Source organism: Physeter macrocephalus, chromosome 4 (genome assembly GCF_002837175.3).
Source record: "Physeter macrocephalus isolate SW-GA chromosome 4, ASM283717v5, whole genome shotgun sequence".
In the NCBI taxonomy this organism is placed as follows: Eukaryota; Metazoa; Chordata; class Mammalia; order Artiodactyla; family Physeteridae; genus Physeter; species Physeter macrocephalus.
This window is the reverse complement of record NC_041217.1, coordinates 26538153-26560640: the sequence shown is the minus strand read 5'-3', so window position 1 is coordinate 26560640 and position 22488 is coordinate 26538153. Positions and strand designations below refer to the sequence as shown.

At 41.0% G+C, this 22488-nt stretch overlaps 1 protein-coding gene across 1 annotated transcript in view; it reads right to left on the bottom strand.

Annotated features, from left to right (window-relative positions):
* Window positions 1-22488, bottom strand: part of LAMC1 (laminin subunit gamma 1) — a 123797-nt gene that overhangs the window by 27480 nt on the left and 73829 nt on the right. The window contains exons 2-13 of the mRNA XM_024133830.3: window positions 22092-22396; window positions 17828-17958; window positions 15836-16002; window positions 12628-12816; window positions 11453-11570; window positions 10970-11068; window positions 10742-10878; window positions 10245-10367; window positions 9964-10153; window positions 9538-9650; window positions 7136-7357; window positions 6827-7015 (exon numbers count right to left, since the gene is read on the bottom strand). Of these exons, the coding sequence (XP_023989598.1) occupies window positions 6827-7015; window positions 7136-7357; window positions 9538-9650; window positions 9964-10153; window positions 10245-10367; window positions 10742-10878; window positions 10970-11068; window positions 11453-11570; window positions 12628-12816; window positions 15836-16002; window positions 17828-17958; window positions 22092-22396 (1983 nt within the window). The remainder of the gene's footprint in view (window positions 1-6826; window positions 7016-7135; window positions 7358-9537; window positions 9651-9963; window positions 10154-10244; window positions 10368-10741; window positions 10879-10969; window positions 11069-11452; window positions 11571-12627; window positions 12817-15835; window positions 16003-17827; window positions 17959-22091; window positions 22397-22488) is intronic.

Here is a 22488-nt window from a genome sequence, read left to right as displayed (position 1 = left end):
ATGAAAAATCTGAAAGAGAAATTAAGGAAACACTCCCGTTTACCATTGCAACAAAAAGAATAAAATACCTAGGAATAAACCTGCCTAGGGAGACAAAAGACCTGTATGCAGAAAACTATAAGACACTGATGAAAGAAATTAAAGATGATACCAACAGATGGAGAGATATACCATGTTCTTGGACTGCAAAAATCAATATTGTGAAAATGACTATACTAAAGCAATCTACAGATTCAATGCAATGCCTATCAAATTACTAATGGCATTTTTTACAGAACTAGAACAAAAAATCCTAAAATTTGTATGGAGACACAAAAGACCCCGAATAGCCAAAGCGGTCTTGAGGGAAAAAAAACAAGCTGGAGGAATCAGGCTCCCTGACTTCAGACTATACTACAAAGCTACAGTAATCAAGACAATATGGCACTGGCACAAAACCAGAAACATAGATCAATGGAACAGGATAGAAAGCCCAGAGATAAACCCACGCACATATGGTCAACTAATCTATGACAAAGGAGCCAAGGATATACAGTGGAGAAAAGACAGTCTCTTCAAGAAGTGGTGCTGGCAAAACTGGACAGCTACATGTAAAAGAATGAAATTAGAACACTCCCTAACACCATACACAAAAATAAACTCAAAATGGATTAGAGACCTAAATGTGAGACCGGGCACTATAAAACTCTTAGAGGAAAACATAGGAAGAACATTTTTTGACATAAATCACAGCAAGATATTTTTTGATCCAACTCCTAGAGTAATGGAAATTTAAAAAAAAATAAACACAAAAATAAACAAATAGGACCTGATGAAACTTAAAAGCTTTTGCACAGCAAAGGAAACCATAAACAAGACGAAAAGACAACCCTCAGAATGCGAGAAAATATTTGCAAATGAATCATCGGACAAAGGATTAATCTCCAAAATATATAAACAGCTCATGCAGCTCAATATTAAAAAAACAGGGCTTCCCTGGTGGCGTAGTGGTTGAGAGTCCACCTGCCAATGCAGGGGGTGCGGGTTCGTGCCCTGGTCCAGGAAGATCCCACGTGCCGCGGAGTGGCTGGGCCCGCGAACCATGGCCGCTGAGCCTGTGCGTCCGGAGCCTGTGCTCCGCAACGGGAGAGGCCATAGCAGTGAGAGGCCTGCGTACCACAAAAAATAATAATAATAATAATAAAAATAAAATAAAATAAATAAAAAAACAAACAACCCAATCCAAAAATAGGCAGAGGACCTAAAGAGACATTTCTCCATAGAAGACATACAGATGGCCAAGAAGCACATGAAAAGCTGCTCAACATCACTAACTATCAGAGAAACGCAAATCAAAACTACAATGAGGTATCACCTCACACCAGTTAGAATGGGCATCATGAGAAAATGTGCAAACAACAAATGTTGGAGAGGATGTGGAGAAAAGGGAACCCTCTTGCACTGTTGGTGGGAATGTAAATTGAAACAGCCACTATGGAGGACAGTATGGAGGTTCCTTAAAAAACTAAAAATAAAACTACCATATGACCCAGCAATCCTACTACCAGGCATATACCCGGAGAAAACCATAATTCAAAAAGACACATGCACCCCAATGTTCACTGCAGCACTATTTACGATAGCCAGGTCATGGAAGCAACCTAAATGCCCATTGACAGATGAATGGATAAAGAAGATGTGGTACATATATACCAGGGAATATTACTCAGCCATAAAAAGGAACGAAATTGGGTCATTTGTAGAGACGTGGATGCATCTAGAGACTGTTATACAGAGTGAAGGAAGTCAGGAAGAGAAAAGCAAATATCATATATTAACGCATATACGTGGAACCTAGAAAATGGTACAGATGATCTGGTTTGCAGAGCAGAAGTTGTGACACAGATGTAGAGAACAAACGTATGGACACCAAGGGGGGAAAGCGGCAGGTGAAAAGGCTAGGGTTTTCTAAGAAATGCTGGCATATAAAATCTGAGGAAGAAGATATTGGCAGTTGAGGTTAGACTGATAATCAGAACCTGGATTCTGCAAGGCCATACAAAGCAATTTATATTTTATAGTTTGACCAGTTGGCAATTAATGAAACTTCAACTGGGAAGTGAAATCATCTGATTAAATTTTTATAAAGATCACTCTAGCTAGACATGGAGGATGGATTGAGGGTGAGAAGTTGCTTTAAGAAATAACAAATGTGGAACCTAGAAAATAGGTACAGATGAACCGGTTTGCAGGGCAGAGATAGAGACACAGATGTAGAGAACAAACATATGGACACCAAGGGGGGAAGTGGCAGGGAAGTGGTGGTGGTGGTGTGATGAATTGGGAGATTGTGACTGACATGTATACACTGATGTGTATAAAATGGATGACGAATAAGAAAATAAACATTAAAAAAAAAAGACAAAATTGAAAATTATGTCCCTATTAATATTTAGTTTAATATCCTTATATCAAACTATTCTTTTTTGAGAAATGGTAGGGAACGTTGACTAAAATGTTTATATACAGCACCATCCTATGCAGTGTCACACACTGGAGAGCATTTTTTCAAGAAGAATTTTCCAGTGATTAAAAATCCATGGGATATTTGTATATTAAGAAATTAGAACATGATAAAAATGGCATGTCAAAACATCAAAGAAAAGATAGATAATTGAAAAAAAAAAAAAAAAAAAGACTTGAGGAGAGTGAATAAAATATACTATCCATAGAAGGAAAGGGATAGTGTTGAGAAACCACAAGTAGAGCATAGCACCTGGGATAGTAACTGCAGGGCTCCAGAACCCTGGCCTCAGAGGGTGGGTGGAGGGAGCAGTTACCATAACCTAATATTTTCTATAACTTTCTTAGAAAGGGCTGTTTGGAGAAGGTCACCTGCCAAGAGCTGGTAACTTTGATTAAGGTCACCAAACCACAAGGACCCTACAGAGGGGGCCTTGGAATACATACTCTGCCTGCACTCTCCTTCCTCTCTCTCTGATCTCCTATGTGCTTCCCACCACCTGCACTCAAATGGAGGTGGCCATGTGATGTAGTACATGCAGGTCTCATCAGGGCGGAGAAGGATAAAGAAGGGCTATGGAGGGGCAGATGGAAGGCTTCCAGCCCACCATCCAAGTGGAGACAGCAAGTAGGTAGCTGGTACTCAAGAGAGCGAGTTCAGGGCTGAAGACATGGATTTTGCAGTTGTAGGCACAGAGGGGCTTTTGAAGCCTAAAGATGAGATTTGCTCACCTAAGGAGAGAATATAGATAAAGCTGACATGAAAGCCCTAGGTTGAGAAACAGAAGTGATCAAAGGAGACCCAAGAGAAGAGAAGTAGAAGAAAACCAAGGTGAGGGAAGTGTCACAAAAAGCAAGAGGAGAACATGTGTGGAGCAAAGTGAGTAGGGAACAGTGTCCAGTGCTGCTGAGAGACCAGGTCAGATAAGGACTGAAAACTGACCACTGCATCTGGCAAACAGACACTGATGAGGTAACAGAAAATGTGGCCGGGGTAGGGTAGGACATGAAGAAATAGGATGTTAAGAGAGGACAGAAAGCTAGGGGCCCTTCTTGCCTCTGAGGCAAATATGCAATAGTTTCCAGACCCGCACCCAAGATCCTTCTCCAGATTAGGATTTAAGACACCATTTCAGTTCTGCTTTTTCATCAGGTAATTTAGCTAGTCTAGATATGATCCATATTTAAAATGTCTTAAAACCTGTTCTGAATAAAACTCAATTAAAAAATCTGTTAGAAAACTTAAAACAGAGCTACATGATAGCCCATGAAAAGCTCTCATTGCAAAATATCTTCCACAGCTACAGCTAGTCTACTCCTATGTCTCAGAGTCTAGGATGTAGGTTCAAGTCCAGGCTGTACTACTTATATGACTTCAGGCAAGTTATAGACTTCTCTTAGTCTTGGTCTTCCTTATTATCCCTCCCACACTGGGAGTGGTGTCTTCCTTTCTTCTCCTTTAGCACTCTTGTGTGTGTTCCTTTATCTGAACTACCACACTGTATTAAAATGATCTGTGCTTTGCTCCACACTTTTAGACCCTGAAGATTAGGGACCCTCCTTTATTCATCTTCATGTTCCAAAGCCATGCACTCAAAAAATTTTGTTGAAAAAATGATTATTATTTTTAATTTACCCGAAAATATTGTTTAGAGTATTAAATTAAATGCAGAATCATCTCACACGTGAAGATCTCAGTGACTATCAGCAGTTATTCATGTTCTTAAACAATTTTCTAAATGAGGAACATCTTACTTTGTATCTGCAACCTCTATTCATTTATTCAATAAATACTTGCATTCGTTCAACAAACACATGTGCCAAACACTATTCTGGGTGTTAGGGACACAAAAGTGAATTAAACAGACAAAAGTTCCTGCTGTCAAGGAGCTTAAACTGGGGGTGGAGGGGGAAGATAGGCCATCAACAAATGAATACACATAAAAATATCAAGTGGCTAAAAAGTGCTATGAAAAGAAGTAAAGCAGGATATAGGAAAATAAAGAGTGATGGTATTGGACTTCCCTGGTGGCTCAGTGGTTAAGAATCCACCTGCCAATGCAGGGGACATGGGTTCGATCCCTGGTCTGGGAAGATCCCACACGCTGCGGAGCAACTAAGCCCGAGCGCCACAACTACTGAGCCTGTGCTCTAGAGCCCGTGAGCCACAACTACTGAAGCCCACGTGCCCTTAGAGCCCACGTGCTGTAACTACTGAAGCCCACGCACCTAGAGCCTGTGCTCTGCAACAGGAGAAGCCACCGCAATGAGAAGCCCACGCATCGCAACTAGAGAAAGCCTGCACGCAGCGAAGACCCAACACAGCCAAAAAAAAAAAAAGACTGATGGCATTATTTTTCACCGGGTCTGTGCTGTTTTCATGCAGACTTCTACATCCTAATTAACATCCTCAAGAACTGCTATAGATCATTTCCTTCAATCCAGGTGATAACTAACAAAACAAATACAGCTGACCCTTGAACAATGCGGAGGTGGACTGGTCCCTCTGTACAGTCAGAAATCCTCATACAACTTACAGTCAGCCAGCCCCCGCCTTCTGCGGCTCCTCTGAATTTGCAACTCCACATCCATGGATTCAACCAACTGTGGACTGTAGTACTGTAGTATTTACTATTGAAAAAATCTCATACAAGCGGACCCATTCAGTTCAAACCTGTGTTGTTCAAGGGTCAACTGTATATTTCACAAATGTTCTGTGAGAAACATCTGATTAGTGACTAATATGTGTATAACATTTTCTAAAATCTCCATCTCTCTATAAGCATCCTGAATAATTTTACTTCACCCTTTATACTATTTAGTATAGATACGAGAACGACTCCACAATGCCTAACTCTTTAGTTTACTGTCCAGTGAAACAACAGAATCAGTAGAGGGATCTCTTATCAAAATGCTCTATTAAGTACTTCTGAGAGTAGACACTGCACGAGGGATACTTACTATACTCTGTGGCAGCAGAGTAAAGGGTCCTAAGAACCTGGGTACAGCAGGGAGGGTTCATTGAGGAAAACCATCCTGGGGAAGTGACGTTTCAACTCAACCCACAGAACAGACAGGAGTTGGCTAAGAAAAGTGAGAGAGTCGGGTAAGCACTCTAAAGAAAAAGAACAGCACGTGGCAGGCCAGAGTCGGGCACACCTGAGCCCAGGAGGGCTGGAGCAGAGGGTACAAGTGCAGCGGTGGGTGGTGGGGAATGAGGCTGGAGAAGTCTATGTCTAAGAGACTCTGTTGGGCCACTGTTTTCTTAAAAAAAAAGAGAAAAGAGTCAAAAATATGAAATTCTACACTAACTTCTACTCCTTATCTTTTCAACTACCTTAAGCAAATGACTGGCTCTCCCTGTGTGGCACTGCCCTTGTGCTCGATGTGCGGTCAGGGGAGAAGTGGAAGGAAGGTGGAGTGTTTTAATGTTTCCCAATGATTAAAGAATGTTTTGTTGAGACATGAGAGATACAGATTATGAGCTCAGTGTTTTGGTTTTTCTACTTATGTTCATGCTCTCTAGCAATATCTTTTGAACAAAGAGCTTGTAATGGAGTCAAAGGCTGTATCAGAAGCCTGGCCAGAACCTCTCCATTACGTGGAGGCTAAAGTCAGTGGAAGAAAGGGGAACGGTCAACAGTGAGCCCCCGTCTCCTCTGTCAATCAGCACAGGCAACTCCCTGAGTAGCTAGGAAAGATCTAGTTTTATGTTCTTATCAAAAAGAAAGAAACTCAGAGAATGGGAACAGAGGTCTTATCCAAAGCTCTACAAATATTTTTTTCCCCAACTAAATGCGATGGGCCCTGATACACTGAAAGGATGATTTAGATAAAGAATTTAAAGAATTCTAAAATTACCACTTTACAAAGAATCCCAGGGCAGCCTCACAAACTAAAAATCAAGTTTTGATTTGCATCTTACAAGGGAGAATATATTGTAGTGATCATCATCTTTGGAGCCAGAATGCCTGGGTTGAAATTCCAGCTGCTCCAATGACTAGCCATGTAGCCTTGGACATGTAAGTTAATGTCTCTGTGCCTCAGTTTTCTTAGCTGTAACCTGAGGATAATGCAAGAAGCTATCTCAGAGGGTTGTGAGGATTAATGAGGCAGTACATGTTAAAGTGCTTAGAAAAGCATCTGGCCATAAATAATGTTAGCTATTATTAGTATCTGATATGTATTTTACAAATCCATAATAAACCTGTTTCCTACAAAACTTTTGCCTACTAGGAAAACTAATCATGGAACCAAACAAGAAAATCCAAAAACCTCCAAAGTCCTTCTTCCCAAGGTGTTTCTATGGATAGAGCAGACTTACCAGTGGTGCCAGTAGGACAGTTGGTGCACACCACCTCCTGTGTCTTAGGGACAACAGCACAACTGGAGCCCCCAGGACACGGACAGGGTTGGCAATCAGAGGAGGTGCCCACGGTTGAATCTCCATAGTACCCGTCACTACACTTCTCACAGTGGGGCCCGGCTGTATTCTCTCTGCAGTTACAAACACCTATTTGGAGAGCAGGTGTGAGAAAACAGGCGAGTGTATAAGCAAATAAGACAATGAGCATTTCCAACCACCTGCTAAAGAGAATTTAGGTCTAGCAGTCCCCAAAGGTCATCTTCTCACCTGTCTCAGGGTCACAGGTCTCACTGTGCCCATTGCAGGTACAAAGCACACAGGGACTGTATGGTCCAAGACTCGGAGTTTCTCTTCTGTAACCTGAGAGGCACATCTCACAAAACTGCCCTCCGTATCCCACAGGACAGGTGCAGGACTCCACCCAAGTTGCAGGGACCCCAGGCCCAGGACGAGCGCTTGCCAGGGTGACATCATCCAAATATCCAGCACCTGTGTATGATGTGGAGAAGAGGATCAGTGAACTGGCTTTCGTATTCCAAAACTTCTTGCAAAGTCAATAATGCTAAAGGGTAACCACACCCAAAATTTCAGAGACAATCAACCATCAGTTTAATTCATCTGTTGGAGAAAATAACCAGAAAATAGCATTTAGAACAATTATGTGCTACCTGGTGCTAAGTATCTGAATGGCGGTAGAGCAAACTTGATTTTTTAAGCACACGTGCGTGTGCGCGCGCGCGCGCACACACACACACACACACACACACACACACACACACACACACACACACACACACACACACACACACACAGAGATTTGTTGGATTTTACAGTTCTCCCAATCACCAATGTGAAAAATGAAAAGCACTGGGCAATAATCTGGGGCAAGAAAAGATAAAAGGAAGAATGTGGAAATAATGAGTTTAAGGCTACAGCCATTAAGCCGTGTTTTTGTTCTTTTGCCACAAAATCAGGCACTGATCGTAGAGTTCAAGGATAAGAAAGCAGGGAAAGCACCTGTCGACAAGTACCACTCAAATTATATTTTTTGCCCTGCATAAAACAGAAAAAATAAGTAAACAAGTTCTAATCATCAGGGCTACTTTGACAAATATGTAATTATTCCAAAGCTGTTATGCCGTATATCATAATGCTTTCCCGTTTCCAGAAGAAAATAAAAATAGAGGAAGCCTTATATTGGCTTAGCCCAATGGTTCATCCAGCCTAACAGTGCACATGACAGACTCAGCAGGAACATCCTATGGAAGAGGCAGGTTTTGACTGTATCATCATATTTCCCTTTAATTTCCATTCCACTCCTGTCTCTTGCACTCATATCTTTCAAGTGTATTTCCCCATGCTATGAAATATCACTTGCTGTTTATATAATTCTTAGAAACTGATGACCTGAGGCTAAAGGACAGCTCTTCTATTTCTGCCTTGAATTTAGTTAACTTTTACTACATTTATGGGTTTTTTCAACATTAGATCATGAGAGACATCTCCACTGTTAATGTGCTTCCAACTCCGAACATTCTTAAGCCTCCCCATCCTAAAAGTACTCTTTCTTCAACCTGTCCCTACTCCCAAATTAGAGTCCCTCTCTTTTCCTTCCCTCACAGCCGAACTTCTTAAAAGAATAATCTGTATTTTACTTCTTCACCTTTGAATTTACTTAATTTGTGATTTAATTTACTTAATTAAATCACTGCAATCTAACTTCAGTTTCAACACTTCTTAAAAAAACAAACAAACAAACAAAAACCCTCATCAATGATTCTTCAGTTACCCAATACCAAAATCTAATTGTACTATCTTCCTAAACCTGTTCATTGTTCCTCTTCCTTAAAATTCTTTTTCTCTCAAGTCTCAGGTCATGGTCCTTAAATAACTATGTTTCCAGGATTGCATCTTCTTTTCTCTTTCTATATTTTTTTGTTATATTTCCAAGTTTAAAAATGATTACCCATACGTTGACAACCCTTCGATTCTAGATCTCCAGTCTCAACTTCTTCGTAAGCCCCATCCATATTTCTAACTACTTATAAGACATTTTCATCTGGATATTCATGCAGGCATCTCAAAAATCAACACATCCAAGCTGCTGATGCCACTTTCAATGCCCCACCACCACTCTGATTCCTCTTCCCCCAGACAACTTTACCTTTCTATAGAAATAGGTCCTCATTTAAAAAAAAAAAAAATTATAGGAAAAAAATTTAAAGAAATGCTGAAAAACAGCTTTTTAAATTTAAAATTATAACAAATGTTCATTCAGTAATTTTTAATTTTTCATAATTTAGCCAATTTAGTTAAAAGGGCTTGATAGTTACATAGCAAGAAATAAAAAGAAACAAAGGTTAAGCAATGTGAGCCAGCAGAATTATATTTGGGATTCTTAGATGATTCTAATTATATATAATGTAGCCTCAATAGGTTTATTTATTATAAGACAATACTATTTACTAATTTTGGCTAATTTTCTCCAGGTCCTTAAAAGTCATTTTAAAATGCATTATTTTTATACATAATTCATGTATGATGAGGCAGTTTATACCACTTCTTTAGGATCAGTGTTATAGTATTAGGACTTTAGAGATAAACTTTTGATTATGGATGCTTTTATGTAATCATCTTAAATGAGTCTCTTAAATTATATCATAACTTACTTCTCTCACTATATGTCCCACGGATCTTGATAGAGGTCAAATTGTTTAGGAGTTTCTGAAATTCGAAAGGGGTAAGAGTAGGCCTCCAAGGGTAATCTGTCGCTTCATGGAGCCTAGAGAAAAAGAAAGGGCCACATTAACCTCTGTAAGGACAATTCTGGGTGCTGAGAAAGCATTTCTTACTCATTTATGGCACCAACAATGTACTGCTCTGCCAATCTAACCAGGTCAGAGATGAGTCTGTTGGTTTGATAGTACAACTGGAAAAGGTACACGTAAACTAAGGGGAAAGTTCCCTTTTACAAAGTCACCTTGAGAAGCCAGAAGTTTTTCTTCGACACACACCCTGAGGCCTGATGAGCTTTGACAAAGAAACCACTCTTATAATTCTGGTTAAGTCAGATTTTGCAAACAAAACTGTCTTACCTGAAGACATATTTCACAGTGGTCTCACTCGGATAGGAATTGCCCTGAGCGATCAAGGGCACAGACACTCTTAGGCCAGCTCCCTCAAGCACCAGGTCTTCTGCAGAGAGGCGAGTGTCTCGCCTGTCCACTCGAAAGGAGAAGGAGAAGTTCTGACCATAACTCAACACCTGCTTGCCCAAGAACTTTGCTGGAAGGCAGACACAATGGTGAGCAAGAATGTGAGAGTACGAATAAACAGGGGCACATGCCAAGCGAGACCGCTTCCTAGCCTTACTTACCGGGGGCAATGAAGTACCTAGGAAAGTAGCTATCTGAAATGACAGCGATATCTTGCCTCTCAGAGGACCACTCAAATGATGCTTCAGAGCCATCCCTTTGTTCTACACGCCACCCATCCTCATCTGCAAGCAGAGGATGGAACACAAGTGCCGTTACTTTGTAAATGTCCTGAATTCAGGTCCTCTATATACCACAAAATATATAGCAAGTCATCAAGGAAAGTTTTTTAATAAATGGAGGCTATAACAGTACCTATATATGCTATACCCCTCAAGCTATAATTTTCTTTATTTTATATAACATTTTATACTTAATTTGGTAAATTCTAAAACCATTTATATATACTTTCATTAAATTAAAACGCCAAACAAAAATCACATACATTAAAAAACAAAGTGCTGATACCGTCAAAAAAATCCTCAAAGAACTACTGACTTTTTAACATTGTAAGTCTAGTCTCACGATTCTAGAGGACAGAAGAAAAGGTCTACTTTACCAATCTGAAAGGTAGAGGTTATAGAATAAACACTGTAGCCAACAGCATTTGTACAGACAGAAGAATGCCCAAAGCAGAAGCAAGGTGTGCAACCCATAGGATTAGATGATTCCAGATTAAAAAATCCAGGTTTGCATCTGAAAGAGATTAAGATACAATCAGGTATTCGTTGTACTTGAAATACGATAACAGAGAAAATACAATACGGCTAGAGAAAAAATGAGCTACCTCTCACAATTGAAGCCTTCGACATTGTCTTTGCAAACACATCTTCCTGTTTCAAAATTACATTCGTCTATGCTGCCAGAAGGATTACAAGAGCATGGCCTATTGGATGGAAAATGGAGGAAAACAATGAAATAAGAGAAATGATAAAGAAATTTCACTCCAAGTCAATCTTTTGTTTTACATGTTAACAGGTTTTTAAAAAAGGAATTCCTTTTTTTAAAAAGGAATAAAAAGAGCAAAATGAATCCTAAAGTCATCTTTATATTTGGATTTGATTTCAATCAAGGATAATCACATTTAGACACTGAAAACTCTGCTTCACCTCTGTACAGAACAACCCTGGATCATCATTACAGCTAGAAGCCTTAAATCTTGGTTTACAAGTATTACGGGGGAAAAATGTTTACATGGCTGCAGATTAGCTACAACATCTATTATTAGGAATCAGCTACATTTGGATTCCGCCCCCTTGAAAAATCTTACCTGCACCCAGCCTCAGTAAGAGAATGGTACCCAGGCTGGCAACGGTCACATTTGTCCCCCATCACTCCAGGCTTACAGCTACACCTGCCATAGCTATCACACTGTGTGCTGAGAGAGCCTGAAATTTAAAGCGCTCCGTGTCAACCACCAGTTAGGTAAGTAAAATTAATGTCTCAAAGAAAGAAGGTTGGCAACTAAAAACAATGCCTGAAAACCAGAATGCAGATTGTTTTTCAATATCTAGATGGTAACCAAGAGAATAAAGATCAAATTTTAAATCAGAACACTCTCAAAATCATACCCTTTTAAGCCATGACTTTTTTTTTTTTTTCTTTTTTTTTTTTTTTGCGGCACGCGGGCCTCTCACCGCTGCGGCCCCTCCCGTTGCGGAGCACAGGCTCCGGACGCGCAGGCTCAGCGGCCACGGCTCACGGGCCCAGCCACTCCGCGGCATGTGGGATCCCCCCGGACCGGGGCACGAACCCGCGTCCCCCGCATCGGCAGGCGGACTCTCAACCACTGCGCCACCAGGGAAGCCCAAGCCATGACTTCTAAACTTTCCAGACATACCCCCTAAGATGAATCTACTCATAACTGTTGAAAAACACTAACAAATCACTCTGTACCCAATGGTAAACCATACACAAAACGAGTCACTGCTCTGTGGACAAGCACAGGCTCCTTATGGCCTGTGTCTAGAATTTAAGTATATACAGGCATGAATAACAAAAATAAAGTTCAAACTCCTGAAAAAGTACAACAGACTAAGAGCACTCTGCTCCTCTGAACACACACCAATGTGCTGAAAAAGAGTTCAGCCCTCCAAGGAGGTTAGACTAAACAAAATCATTAACAAGGAAGAACTCACGAAGCAGCTAACCTTTTACAGTCAAAGTTCAAATGGTCTTGATGATCTTATTGTTACTTATTTACAAAACCATTACTCAGGCCAACCCCACGTTTTTTAGACACACCAGAAAATCATCTGAAGGCCCAACTTGGTTAAAGAGAGTAGAGGCAGATCCTAAATCATTTACATGTCATAACAATGTACACTCTCCTATACTTAAGCTGTGCGAACCCCTAGGAAACAAAGCTTTATTTTCCGGGGGTACAGGGAATGCTTATTTTGTCTTCCAACCATCACAGTGAAGCGGACTCTGCCTGTCACTTACCAACAGGACTACAGAGGCAGGGAGAGCAGGCTTCTCTGTTCCCGAGGCGGAAGAAGTTCTCCCGGCACCTCTCACAGTTGGCGCCGTCCGTGTTACCCTGGCAGTTGGTACAGTGGCCACCATGGCCCGTGGAACGGTACAGTTCAGGGTCAAAGTAGCATTCCTGCGATCGGCCATTGCAGTCACAGGCTGTTGGCCAAAACGTTATTAAGTCAGATCCATGTTCCTTTACAAACAGAATTTTAAAAGACTCAAAGAAAACAAAACCATAATTCCCCACATCGCTGACAGACAGGTGGTGGCAGATTAAGAAGGACCACCAGATGCACTGTTCATTCAAAAACAAAAACGAAAACGGTATGTCTGTCTATAAAGGGTTCACACAGTCAGGTCAACAGCTTACTAAGAAAAATGTTCATCCTTATCAAAAATAGTACCATCATAAAATATAAGTAATCCTTGTACTTAGGAATCTCCACATAGTCGTACACATACAAACAAAAGCCAAGTCAAATTACAATTTTTCTGAATCTTTATCCTTCATTCTAATACCAAGTCCAAACACAAGGGGCCAATTTATATGCAGGTTTCAATTTATGTTAACTTTTCAGGGCTCAGAAAATTCAAATACATTAGATACCAACTTCTAAAATGCCAGATTACTTGCATACCCAGGCTGGAGTAATCTTGAGACACATGGGTAAAAATTAGTGCCTCTTTCGAAAGAAGCAGGAAATCTATAGATCCACAGGAAAGTAAATCCACAAGAAGGGAAATCTAGATCCATAGATGCCTCCATCTGCTGGGAAGACATAGTGCCAAATGGGTCATCTGTTAAGTAGCTATATTCCCTACAGAACGAGTATCTGTAGTCACTGAAAATCTTTATGATATTTATACTAAGATGATATTTTCCAAATTATTGATTCTGCCCCAAGTACAGACCCTAAATAAAAATAAAATTTTATTTGATTACAGATAGAGCAGGAGATTGTTGTTTTTAAAAAAATTTGAATTTGTAATGAAGTGGATAGACCTGGAATCTGTCATACAGAGTGAAGTAAGTCAGAAGGAGAAAAACAAATACCGTATGCTAACACATATATATGGAATCTAAGGAAAAAAATGTCATGAAGACTTTACTGGTAGGACGGGAATAAAACACAGCTTACCCTTCCCCCTCCCCATGTCCTCAAGTCCATGCTCTAGTAGGTCTGTGTTTTATTCCCATCCTACCACTAATCTCTTCATGACATTTTTTTTTTCTTAGATTCCATATATATGTGTTAGCATACGGTATTTGTTTTTCTCCTTCTGACTTACTATCACCTCTGTGCTTTGTGACCACCGAGAGGGGCGGGATAGGGAGGGTGGGAGGGAGGGAGACGCAAGAGGGAAGAGATATGGGAGCATATGTATATGTATAACTGATTCACTTTGTTGTAAAGGAGAAACTAACACACTATTGTAAAACAGTTATACTCCAATAAAGATGTTAAAAATAAAAAATTTGAATATATGTTTTTTTTTCTCCTCCCTGCCTTTACAATCAGTTCTTTTATAGTACTATATTTGAAAACGTTTTAGAAACTTGAATCGCTGGCACCAAGAATTAGAGTTAAGTAACTTTGAAAGCTCCCATTCCCTTCTTCATCAGCTATTTCTCTTCCCTCAAGTCTCCCTAGATTATCTCGCAATCAGCCCAGCTCACAGCACCTGAATGGTCTGGTGCTTAGAGACTGCGAGGCAGAACAATCCCCATGTCTCTGCTGTCCTAACCCACTGCTAAAAGCAGATGCTGTGGCTCCCTCATTCCCAGCTGGTAAGAGAGAAGGCAGCTGTCATTTTCTCTTCCCTAGCTCCAGCACCCTGACAATACTGTAGTACTACTGTCACCACCTCCAGAAACTTCTCTCTTTGACGGGCCATGGTGCTGAAGGGACCAAAGAGGAAAGCAAATTGACTTAGCTCCTTATCAAAGTCTGTTAGCTACTGTATTCTGTTCACTTGCTAGTGAGAAGCTGGATATAATGTTACACTTGTTTTTTCCCATAATGTTCCTGGAGAGACTCAAAATATGACATCCTTAAGCAGATTACTTTTCAAACACATGTGTACATTTATTTAGATGTCACATCCTAGGAGTATTTCATTTTTTCTTTTATCAGCCTTTATCATGTAGTTTCCAACACTGGATATTACAGTCCAGTAAAAGAATTAAAGAAGTTCAAGTGCTTAGGAATGCTAGAGGAGGCTATAAAATTTATCTGAAAATCAGGAATTTGTCGAGAAAAGAAAAGGTGAATAAGAAAATCTGCTGTAGGCAGCTAATGGAAACAGCCATGAGTCAAGATATTGGTCCTTTTTCAAGGTTTCTGCCAATAATTCCTGCAAGTTCAGAGTGTCTTCCTTCTTATTCCCTTTATTACCAAGAGGATACGACACGGAATATTTATAAGGACATGAGACAATGTTGCTGCTTTAAAAGTTTCTCACTTTCGAGTCCTTGGCAAATCATGATTACACAGTTTCAGGATTTTTCTCCTGAGATTCCTTTCTCTATCTCTTCAGAATAAACCAAGACATTATGAAGGAATAAACAGTGTGTAATCTTTTTCATTTTACCTCTTCCTAAGAATACTAGGATCTACTCTTCTTCCCAGAGCCACCCACCTCTGCGAGACGGAAGTAGGAAAATCCTCCACATTGTGCTCTTTAGTGAGACAAAGGAAAAATAATTTTGATAAATAATCCATTGAATAGCAGTCTTAGTCTAGAACTCATCACACCTGACACATGTTAATCAACAATCCTGGCTGTTCAAATAAATAAGCATTGAAAGCAAGAAGAATATTTTAAAGGGCAACAAAGAAAAGACTGGAGAAACCACATTTTAGAGTAGGCAACCCCGGCCCAGTATTTAGAGCTAAGCAAAGGCCAAACCTTGAAGACGCTGCTCCCGTTCTGTTACGTGTGTTCATGAAGGAAACATAAAACCAGCACAGTTTATGTTTATGGCCAATTGCCCGCATCTATGATTTTCCTTCGACGTGCATGCAGGTTATTGTTCTACACTCTCAAATTAGGGAAGAAGCTCTGCCTTTCAGGCTTTTCCTTTCAAGGAGGAATCAAAGGAAGTCCCCCATTCCTTCTCCCACCTCTGAAGTCCTCAAGACAATTTAGCAGACGAACACCAAGGGGCACTCACGCAGGCATTCGCTGGCACCCTCGGCGGTCGCCCTCCTCCACGGCCGGTCATTGAAGAAAGGAAGGCACTTCTCACAGTCTACGCCATAAGTATTATGTTTGCAATTACACACCAGCTTGTCAAATTCATTCTTCACGCACTCGCTTGCATGTCCGTTACATTTACACCTGGGGAGAGAAGAGACCCTCAAAAGAATGAAACACCTATGAAGCCCTGAAACAGATGCAGAAAAAGGATGTACACAGAGAACTAAAAACCACCTCAGGACGTTTTTGAGTTTACCACTCAAAACTGTAAACTGAGAAACTGAGCAAGATTAAGTAATGACTGTGTGTTTTCAGGCATGAAGAAAAATTAAACAAGACCAAAAAAAAAGGTAGCTTTATTTAACAGGGGATGGGGCATTAACCGGACATGAGAAGAAAGTCCCCAACAATTTCTGAGGACATCTGTAGGACCATTTCCTGAAGGGAAATGTGTGCATCTCAAGAGGCAGCCAAGTGTAGTGGTTAAGAAGAACATGGACTCCAAGGCCAGGCTGCCTGGGTTCGAAACCTTGCCCTGTGACTTACCAATGTAACTTAAACTCGGTGCCTTACCTGTAAAATAGGGAGGATGATAATACCTATTTCATAGAGTTATTGAGAAGATCAAGAGGTTACTATATGTATGTGCCCAGGACTGTACAGGCATATAACAAGTCAATACATTTCAGCAGTTGTCTGCCATCATGATTTTAAAGTATTTGATCTGAAGACAGTGAGAGACGGATACCACACCACCATATGGATCTCTGGTAGACTGACATTCCCTCGGGTTGTTAGGGCCAAGAATCCTTGAAGGAGCCTCTAGATGCAGGTACTACCATAAACTAAGGACTCATGGAAATCCTCATGAATACTAACACGCACTCTGGCGCAGAGACGTTACCCTCACTCGCTCTTTAAAGATAGCAATCAGTTCCACAGCGTCAAGCACCACTTAATAATACACTCAAACACTTCTGAAACACCTAAGCTAAAATCCTGGTAATTCTTCCTTCATAAAATGCACCTAAATGTTTCTTTCCGTTCTGCTGTCACCACCTTAATGTCAGGTATTTGTCACCTAACACCTAGATGACAGCATAATAACAGGAATATAAATTCTCTGGATCATAGTCTACTGTTAGCTTGCCTGCAGCTAATCTTCCTAATCTACTGTGTTGAAATCATAGCCCTAACTCCAAAAAAGTACATGATTTCTCATTGGTTACAGTTTCCATCAACTTTCACTGAGCATCAGTCCCATACCAGGAACACTGCATACAAAAATAATGTTTCTGCTCCTGAGACTTCATGGTCTATTACAAGGGGAGGTAAGTCCAAGATTCTTGGCTCACTGTCTAAGGTCTCTGGCTACCAAACTCTCTCTGGTTTACAACTCCACAAATTCATCTAAGATTTTCCTTAAGTCAAGGAGGTTTAAACGCTTGCAACTCTATAAACTTTTGCTCATGACATGCACCCAACCCTCCTGCACCCAACCCAGACATCCCCTCCCCTCTCCTTATCTGAACCCTACCTATTCTTCGATGCCCAGCTTAGATTCCATCTGTTTCTCTAGCCTGACAGTCCTGTAACTATTCTCTGACATATGACATCTCTTTATCTAAAACGCTTGATGGTCCTAGTATGTAACTTTTCCCATATTCATACATCGCCTGCCCCATTCACCTGTAGGATCCTAGAAGGTCAGGTCCTTCTCAGTAAGTGAATGTCAGACTTGCACTTCCTCAGTAGCCTCATAGCGCCTATCACAGAGCTTTGCACTTAAATGCTCAATAAGAATTCACTAATGTGTGGATTTGACAAGGTTTTAGAAAACCTAATTACTTTGTTTCCAGGATAATGAGGTCTAAAAACATTATTAATACAGTTGTAAACAAGTTGCTACATTTACTTCTACACCAAAGCTCTAATCACTTTCAAGGTTATTTAATGGTTTACTCACCTACCACCCACAGCGAAATCAGAGATTGCATAATAATAGGATTTGAGAACTTTGGGGTCATTAAACACTTCATCCCCAAAAGTGTTCAGGCGATTGAGTGTTACTCTGATGTCAGTGGCAGTTACCCATTCCTGTAAGAAAACAAAAACACAGAAAAGATAGGTAAAGGCACTGAAGATAAAGAGACATATATGTGGCAAAATCTTCTAAACAGTTAATGTATCATTTAACTTATGTCCTCTTCTGGCATGAAATCTATTAGAACACTCAAGGACTCCTTTCATTTCTTCACACTTGAATTTCCTTCTTGACTCTTCCCTTCTTCGATCGAAGTTGTTACTTTACCACTCAGAGTCTCCCGAGGCAGGAATAATATGAGTTTCGTCACAAGGCTGTAGAGAGGCTTCAATGAAATATGCTTTTCAACGCTCAGCATGCATTAGGTAGTCAACACACATGTCTCGTCTCTCCGTCCTGTATCCACACCCCAAAGCCAGTCAAGAGAAGCCAGCACAGAACTCACGGAGTACCACCACTGTATCAGATGTACTGGTCACTGCTCCCTCCTGCCCATCTTGTACCATCTCCCCCTCCCTCTTACCCAATCCACTATGGACAGATCTGGGAGACACATCCAAGCACAAAGCAATCCATCATTACGCTGGCCTGAACCAATCAGACGTACACTTTGTCTTGACCCTTCCCAAATGTCAATTCTCGTGAGGCCTTCCCTGGCCACCCTATCTAAAATCGCCACCCCCCACCCAGCCCCCTGCAACTCCCTATTTCCCTTCCCTATTTTATTTAAATTGCCTGTTTCCATCACCACCACCTGCCCACCCCACCATTGCCACCACCAGATTATAAGCCCCACAGGGCAGGAATTTGTTTTGTTTTGTTCACTGCATTTCACTAGTGCTTAGCATATAGTTGGTGTTCAAGTAACACTTACCGAGCAAATGAACAGATGTGAAGAAACTACAACTGATCAAGTAGGTAGGTATACCATAATGGCAGAGGACAAGAATGAAGGTTATACAGTTTTCCCCTCAGTTTTACGAGATCTAAGTGCTTATAATAAATGCCCTTTCACTGAGCTAATTTCAGTCAGATGTTTACATCTGTAGTAGTTATAATAATTATCCCAATGAATCATGTCTGCCAGTGTCCACAACCTGTGTAGTCCCTGTCCACGCTGATTCTAGGCTTGGGCACGTGACTTGCTTTGGCCAAGGAGACATCAGCAAATGTGACACAAGCAGAGGTTTAACAAGCATGTGTGCACTGGGATTTACCCTCTTGGAATACTTCCTCCATCACATGAAGAAGCCTAGTCTAGCCCCCTTGAGGATGTAAGACCACAGGGAGAGAAAAACCCAGCTCCCAGCTGACCTGCCAGGGAGCGAGCCCAGGCCAACACAAAATCGTGAAAAATAATAAATCATGGTTGTTTAAAACCATTAAGTTTTAGAGTGGTATATTACATAAAACTACCCAATTATACCATGTCCACTTACTTAACTTATTTATTTTATTTTTTGGCCACACCCCACGGCATGTGGGATCTTAGTTCCCTGACCAGGGATCGAACCCACCACACCCCCTGCAGTGAAAGCACAGAGTCTTAACCACTGGACTGACAGGGAAGTCCCCCATGTCCACTTTAAGTCCTCTCCTGGGACTGCATATCAGCATCACCTACGGACACGTTAACAAGCACGTGCAGAGCTGCAGGCGTCTATGTTTTCAGAAGGCTTCACATGAGACTGGAAAGCACACCCCTGATTAAGAATCACTGCTTACACCAGGCCAAACACCTGGCATGTAGAACAACACAGAGAGCTCATCAAGGCTAATCTCCATGAAGCCTTCATGTATAATTAGAAAGGAGAAGAGATGATGATTTCACCATATCCCAACTTGGAACTCCAATAACAACGCCCACTCATGGCCACAATGTTAGGAATCTTTTAGTCGTCTGTAGTGTAAACAGCTAAACATATCTCTGTGTTTAATGCTTATTATATCTTCGACAGGCTTCATCTTTATCACAGCTCTCCTGGAATAAAAGCTTCTCAAGAGTTGAATCTAAGCCTTTGTTTTTTTTCTTTCCCATAATGGGCATCTTAAAAGGAACAGACTCTAGAACTAGACTTTCTAGGTTTTGAATCCCAGTTCTGACACTTAAAACTGTGTGATTTGGGGCAAGTGATTTGATCTTTTCTGGGCCTCTGATTCCTCATCTGTAAAATGGAGAAAATAAAAGTATCTACCTTATAGAGTTATTGGGAAGGTTAAATGTGTTAATACATTTAATATATCTAAAGGGTTTAGAACAATGCTTGTCACATTGTGGCACATTATAGTGAGTGCTGGAATAAATGCTAATTATTATTATAAATCACTACATGCTTAGTAATATTCATATACATTGAAACCGGGAAGGTTTCGGAAGATCACAACTTTTAGAGGGGGGCAAAGGAAGCAACGAGGGCAGAAGCCAACTACCTCTCCCCTCACTGTCAGATCGGCTACAAGTCCTATCAGTTAACCCTCCTTGGCAACTGTATATCAGAGCCAGAGCTCCTACGTCCAGAGACGCATAATTAATGCTTTTGCATAATGATACCAACTGAGCAAATCTACTGCAGATGCCCACAGCCTTTTGCCACATTTAGTCTTACAAGTTTCTGTGGCATGAAGAGTTAGGAAACATCAGAATTCCTATGGCTGGGGGAGCTGCTTCCAGACAGGCTGACAAGGCATACAGTTAGCAAAGGTGCCAGGAAACCACAGTCACATCATTAGCTCACTGCTTTTCCCTACTGACTATACTGTTCCCTCCCCAGGACAGTAAAATACGATAATTTGTGTAGGAAGAATCAAAGTTAGAAAATGTGTGCCAGTTGACCAACTTAAAGAGTATTTATAGATCACTTCTGCCCTAGGTAATCTGTCTCCTGCTTTTTCATCTATCCAAGTCGGTTATCCTTTCTGCCATGTATTTTGAACACACCTTACCACCTTTGAAAGAAACATTTTCTGAAAGACCTTTGCAAACACACTCATTGCTCACCAGAACCCTCAGAGCTTACCAAAATCAAGATTTATGATCTCCCAGCAAACTACAGAAATACGATGGAAGGGAAGAACTGGACCCAGCGAGAATATATTCTCATCTTTTGCCACTGTCCAAAGCCACACGGCCAAATTAGACTAAGGGTCCCTGTATATAAAAAGTTCCAAAGAGAAAGAATGAGGGAACACAAAGGCATAAGGCCCAGAAAACAGGGAGATTCCCTACTTAGAAGTCACAACAGCTTTTCATAAAGTATATACAGCATTTGCAAACCCATATCCAGTCTTTCTTGTCTCAGCGAATTAATACAGGCTGTCCCCATTTAGATGTTAACTACAGCCATGTGACAGAAGCATCTCCAGTCTGTGTGAATGTGCTGAGTATGGCATAGCACGCATCTGTCTCTCCATAATCAAACAGCCAGAACATAAGAAAAGGTCACAGACATCTAAGCAATACAGAAATATTCCAAATTACAGTGTATAAGGAATATGCACATGGCATTTATGAAAAAAGAAATCTTTAATTCTTTCTATTGCCATATAGGGAAAAGTTTCTATCACCGTCCTTAAGCACTATACCAGGGTTACCGAAATTCATATCTTGTCACAAAAACCAGTGCTTTTAGGTGATGAAGAGTTTTCATAATGATTGGCAACAGTGCCAGACAAACCCAACCAAAATTTCCTTGTACAATAACGAAGGAAGGTAGAGTTCTTAAACATCTTGCTTCAGTTGTTCCCTCTTGCTAGTATTAGAAAATAGTTTTTTTATTTTGTCAAATCAAAGAAGAGGTACGAGAGGATACAAAAAAATTTGGCAGATTCATTCAAATACCCTCCTTCAAAAGGAAGGCAGAAGCAAACTGTTTCCACTACAAGTACAGAGACTCAAGTCAAAATTGTTCAACATTTAAAAAAATCTGTAAAATTTACATCCCAGAATACACGTGCATGAAAACTAAGAACAAACATCAACTGGGCAGCAGAAATAAAACTACTTTCCTTCACTTATTAAGAGTACACAGGAGAGCAGAATAAAATCCAGCTGTCTGTCCTGGTGGAGTAGGTGCTATTCCTACCCCTTACTTCAGAAGTGGGACCATGGTCCCCCACTACAATGATCTTCCTGCATCCTGCATATGGAAGAACTGACTGGCTACCAAGCCAACAGCTAGGTGCCTACCTGCAGCACAGGGCTATTGTCAAAGTTGTAGGCACTGGGCCTTCCTTCTAGGGTTGAAAAGGCCACGTTGCCCCCGGTGAGAGGGGAAATGTCACTGAATTCATCGGTGCACAAGGCCTGCTGCTCGTCCCCTCCCGTCCTGATGAAGCCTCGGTTTGCCTTCGAGTAGGTGTTCTCGCAGGAGCCGCTGTAGTACTGGTAAGGGACCCAGGGCCCCTCTTCCCGCGTGCGCTTGTAAATGGCGAAGCTCTCTGGGCGGCTGGTGTGGAACTTGAGGCGCACATACGTGATGTCAAACGCTTTTCCTGTGGGGCAAACACATCGATGTCCAGAAGTCATACGTATGAAGCAAAGAAACCCCCTCTATTCCCGCTTTGCTTTGGAACTTGACAAAGAA